Source organism: Galeopterus variegatus, unplaced genomic scaffold (genome assembly GCF_000696425.1).
Source record: "Galeopterus variegatus unplaced genomic scaffold, G_variegatus-3.0.2 Scaffold3560, whole genome shotgun sequence".
In the NCBI taxonomy this organism is placed as follows: domain Eukaryota; kingdom Metazoa; phylum Chordata; class Mammalia; order Dermoptera; family Cynocephalidae; genus Galeopterus; species Galeopterus variegatus.
Genome location: NW_007729671.1, coordinates 78,566 through 84,426, shown reverse-complemented (window position 1 = coordinate 84,426; position 5,861 = coordinate 78,566). Strand labels below are relative to the sequence as shown.

General features: G+C 37.5%; 1 protein-coding gene across 1 annotated transcript in view; it reads left to right on the top strand.

Annotated features, from left to right (window-relative positions):
- Window positions 1-5,861, top strand: part of LOC103601032 (orofacial cleft 1 candidate gene 1 protein-like) — a 66,718-nt gene that overhangs the window by 51,694 nt on the left and 9,163 nt on the right. Inside the window, 1 exon segment of the mRNA XM_008585408.1 lies at window positions 2,053-2,139. Within this exon segment, the coding sequence (XP_008583630.1) occupies window positions 2,053-2,139 (87 nt within the window).

Sequence of the window (5,861 nt, the reverse complement as noted above, 5' to 3'; positions counted from 1 at the left end):
GACTGACTCTTGCTCAAGGTACCTCAGAATTCTTTCCTTGCAAAATGCTACGTGTGGTATCTCAGGACGGGAAATAAGAAATGAATCATTCCAGGGGTGACATTTATAACTCACACATGTTCAGCAACCTGCAGTAATGTGGAAAGAGCAACGTGTACAGACCATAGGGGCCCATCTTCCATTCTGCATGGCTCCCAGCAGAAGCCTCCTTCCTGGCCAGGACCCCAGCAAGACCCTAAAGTCTTGTCTGACGGCAGGGATGGAAATAGACTGGCAACCTAAAAACCAATTACACTTCTCAAGACGTTTGGTTGAAAATGACTTAACTTTGTTTCCCTCTCCAAGGTCTTGATTATCTTGGTATTTATATGCTAACGAGTTAATTTAGTAGGCAAAACATTTGAGTTTTGTAGTTTTGCGTTAGACTGGGGAGGCTTCCAGGATATGGTGGCAGTATTGGTATGGCAATATGGTAAAGAGTTCGCTACCAACTTTGCTTTAATGTAAGTGGATTCTTTTGCGAGCATACTGAAGAGTGTACTTAGAGTATCACAGTGCTTTGTGGTAGAGGGAAAAACAAAGGAACAAACAATTGCAGTGAATGACATAGAATGGCTGCGTTATCGATGGACATCACACTTTGGGTACTGCCAGGATTCATACCAGCATAGTAGCTGCTGACAGAGAAGTAACAAAAGTGAAACTCATCTATTTTGTTTTTATTGAGACCTCAAGGTAAAGCAGATTTTTAGTCCTTGTACTTACTACGTTGACAGAACAGACACTATTACCAAAAATGTGCCAGTCCAAAAATAGAAATTAAACCTAGATCCCTATCAAAATTTCACTTAGCCTGGGCAAAGGAGCTGCTGTTTGGGTGACTTTTGATCCTGAAACACATACACTATGGAGAATCAGAGCATGCTTTGTAAGCATTAACCCTCCTCTGTGAGGCGCATATTCAGAGGTGTTTTTTTCACTCCACTAGGCTTTATTTCTTTCGCAGTGTTTGAGGCAACTTGAATTATAGTTCAAGGAGGTTACAATTTGCTGAATGCAAATTACAAGCAACAGACACATTCATTTCAGTCTGCAGGAAGTATGAAATTAGATTTGGAAAATTGATAGCAGAACTTTTTTTTCTATTACAAAGTCATACCCAATGCTACAGTTTGGTAATCATGAATATGTGAGAAATGGGAAGTGAGATATTTGGGCTTGTGGTGTTGAAATGGTTAATGTGTGTCGAATACGATTTTTGGCTAAATTATTTGTACTTTCCCTTCGTGCTAAAGTTGACATAAAAAAGACTTGTAAGCAGGCCTCTGTCTTTTCTTTTACTTTCCTTCCTCCCTTCCTTCCTTCTTTCCTCTCTCATTCTGTATGTTTCATTTCATTTAACTATCAACATGAAACTTTTGCTACAGTTTCTCATAAATAAGATGCTGCTAGGTTGGCTATGGAACTCTGGACATAACAACGTGGTACACTTAGTGAAATCCAAGTGAGTAATTAGAATCTTCAGTACACTCTACACATCATTAAAATCCAGAAATATTTAGGGCCCAGCCCATGGTGCACACGGGAGAGTGCGACGCTGGGAGTGCAGCAGCGCTCCCGCCGCGGGTTCGGATCCTATATAGGGATGGCCGGTGCGCTCACTGGCTGAGTTGTGGTGCAGCCGGTCACAAAAAAGGACAACAACAACAACAACAAAAAAAAAATTCCAGAAATATTTACTCATTTCTTGAGTCTGTCCTAAAAATAGTTTGGCTTAATTTTTATTATTATTATTCTAAAGTCTACATTTGATCATTTTTCCATTAATTTTTTTAGCAACAGAAAGATAGTGTGAACTTGTTTCTTGAATGACCTTTTCTGACGTTTTGCAAGATGATAATTACACAGAAAGGGAGCCTGGAAGACTTGTAAAAAAATTAAGCTTGTAAAGTTGCTAAAATGGTCCTCTGTGCTGGTGTCGATTTCAAAATTAACATTTTGGTTCATATGCTTCTAATAATCACTGACCCTTACCTCGTGTACTTTCCACAGGAAATGAATACGGCAGAAATTACTTTGACCCACTGATGGATGAGGAAATAAACCCAAGGCAGTGTAGGATGGAGGTCAGCAGAGAGGGTGAGCTAGAATTAAGTATGTAATTTTTGTGTCAGAATATTCTTTTTCATTCATGAAAATGAGGTGACAAAGATCACACATGCAGTTCCGTTTAGATTTTGCAGCTTACAATTTAAATGGTACGTTTTAACCACTAACAACATGATGGGCAGGCAGTGAAGGTAATTTTTCATCAAGGACAGCAAACTGGTCAGATGAAGGAAGCAACAATCTTCTTCCATCTGGTGCTACTGTAAGCACTTTGGTGCCATTATAAAGCCCATGTTATGCATCTGAGAAGCATCATCGCTTTACAAGCACATCTCTGCTCTTCTAATTTAAAATGAGCATTCCTCCATAAAATGCACTTAGCCCATGAGATTTCCATGCTGTGACTATTAAATTCCTTTCACTGAATGCATGAAACCTAAGTTTTGAGGTGCAGAGATATGATAACAATTCCCTCTTCTATAATCTTGAATCTAGCTGCGGTTCTAAAATAACAATTCAAAATCACTCCTTAGGTGCATGTACCACTGTGCATATTTTAGAGTGAACAAAACACTGTAGGGTTTACAAAGGTTATTGATGAGATAATGACAGTGACAAGTATTTCTTAGAGTCATTTGCAATCCTGAAGCTCATATTCCACCATTGGGTACCAGTCATTGAATCTGCACTTTTTAATGAAAGACTGGGATAAATTCTCACACACACACAAAAAAGGGCTGTGCAAAAAAAATTTTTTTTACAAAACAGTTCTCAATAAACTAAATCTATTTTTAAATGATGCAGAATCCACAGGTATCATCAAAAGACATATTCAAGTTAAGAGAAGGACTTGGTCCCAGGGCCAGTTTTTACCATATAGCTCAAAAGTCAGGGTGAATTTGAAAGTGGAAAATGTCAACCTTTTATATGCCCCAAATACACTTGAAGGGTGAGAGACCATCCCACTGACTTCTGGGGAGTAGTGTCAATTGAATTATCAACAGAACTCTGTTTTAATTTCTTAGAGATCATGCTGTATAGTCATATTTGGTGGAATTTTTGTAATGCAAGGACTGCCTGATTTAGGAAAGGAGATTCCATGAGATAAGTTGAAAGAATAAAGAGTGGCTCTAACTATGGACAGAAAATTTTCATAGAACAAAGTGTTGCCGGTCACCTTTTTCCCTTCCCTTCTCAGCTGTTCCTGCCCATGTTTTGGAGCAGACAGTCCTGCCTCGAGCCTCCTTTCCAGTGAGCTCCCTCCTTGTAATCCTTCCGGTTTTCCTTCCCCCACTTCCATCACTGCCTTCCCACCTCTTCTCTTCTGCCCCCATTTTTTTTCTCATGTCTCCTCAGTGTTTTTCTTTCTCTTCTTCTCTCTGAAGTCCTTTTTTATCTGGAAGATTCATCATAGTATATATGTTGAAGAAAGTTTTCTATTTCATGTCCTTTGTATGGATTGAACACTTTAGATTCCTTTTTCTCTCAGAATAGGCAAGAATCTTTGTATTTTCATATTCTCTAAGCTATTTGTTTTCCCCCTATGACTCAGGTAGGAACTTGTGGTTGAAAAAAAAAATGTTTTCTCCAGTCTGTTAAATTCTTCATGAGATTAATTGTTTTGTTGCCATCGGACCCTGTACTCGTATATTTATATGCTACAAATGAAGTGCGGTGGGCCACTCAAAAGATCAGTTTGCTGTTAAATTCTTCATGAGATTAATTGTTTTGTTGCCATGGGACCCCGTACTCGTATATTTATATGCTACAAATGAAGTGCGGTGGGCCACTCAAAAGATCAGTTTGCTATACATTTCTACCACCTCTTAGGGTGTTTTCATGAACGATGTACAAAAGGCACACTCCTAATAGCCAAGCCCATGCACTGCATGTGGTACCGAGAAGAGAGAATATAATGGAAACTCCACATGGGAAGGGACTCGATGCGTCCCGTTCATTCATTGCTATGTTTTCAGAACTTAGCTTTTCATGAATAATTAGTATGTGATTCATATTGTCCAAAAACTAATGAATGACGAATGACTCTGCACTTTTGTATTAGCTCATAAATTTGATGTGACCAAATGCTACACCTGTGAGATTAAACTGGTATTATTGTAAGACAAACTGTATCTTCCAGCATTCCATTATGTGTCAAACGTAATAATTTTACATCGATATTTGAAAATATTTTTTTGGGGAAAATAAATAATGGTTTTCCTACAAGAATGTTCTGTGATGTGTTAACTTCCTCAGGATCATAATCTGACTTTCCATGAGCTACTGCCATGATACATTGAACTGCCAATTTCATCATGGACATTATTCTTTTGAACATCTATTTAAGAATGTGGTACCGAGAAGAGAGAATATAATGGAAACTCCACATGGGAAGGGACTCGATGCGTCCCGTTCATTCATTGCTATGTCTTCAGAACTTAGCTTTTCATGAATAATTAGTATGTAATTCATATTGTCCAAAAACCAATGAATGACGAATGACTCTGCACTTTTGTATTAGCTCATAAATTTGATGTGACCAAATGCTACACCTGTGAGATTAAACTGGTATTATTGTAAGACAAACTGTATCTTCCAGCATTCCATTATGTGTCAAATGTAATGATTTTACATCGATATTTGAAAATATTTTTTGGGGGAAAATAAATAATGGTTTTCCTACAAGAATGTTCTGTGATGTGTTAACTTCCTCAGGATCATAATCTGACTTTCCATGAGCTACTACCATGATACATTGAACTGCCAATTTCATCATGGACATTATTCTTTTGAACATCTATTTAAGNCCATGATACATTGAACTGCCAATTTCATCATGGACATTATTCTTTTGAACATCTATTTAAGAGTTCTACTTCCTGAAATATTATATGTATATTATAATTTGAATCTGCAATTCATGATGTCTTTTCCTTTTGCTTGGTGTTCAGACCTTCACAGTTACTTCATTTAGGGGGTCAGATAGTGCTAATTAGCATATGGCATCTGTCCATATCCTCTACGGCACAGGCCTGAAGACCATGCAGGGTCACAACAGCAGTGCTGATGTGATGGGCCCCAATGAGTGACAGCCTGAGGCAAAGGTGCATTTTGTGTGGCAGGATTTTGGGGACACCCCAAAGGTCTGCTTACCCCCTCTTTCTTCACTTTGTTTCAGCTTTGCTTTCATATGTATTTGTTTATAATTTATACTCAACTTGCTTCCCAAATAATTTGGGGCAGCTTACAATAGAAATATAAATGCATGTGATTAGAGAAAAGTACAAATAAAGATGAAAGGGGAATTTGAGAACAGCTACAAAAAGGGACAAGTAAATGTGCAAGAAACACAGGACAATATTTTACTCTAAGTAAGCATTCGTTTTTATTTTGAGCTTCTTGGAAATCAAGGTATAAAGGAAAATACATACGTAAGTAACTTCCAGTGTTTAATAGAAATTACACTCTTCTTCAGTGTGAGCAACCCACCACCAACACCACCACCATCATCGCTATTTTATTTTATTTTATTTTTTGAATTGAAACATAATTGAGTATACATATTTATGGGGTACAGAATCAACTATACTTTTTTTTTATACTAAATTCTGGAAAGGTAATTGATGTCAATTTTTATATAGCAGAAATTGTAAAAATTATAAACACTTGCTTTGATAAGTGTTTACTAGTAAATGCCTTTTATTTGATATAGCATATGGGTTTTAGTGCTGCTATGTAGTAGACATGCAACA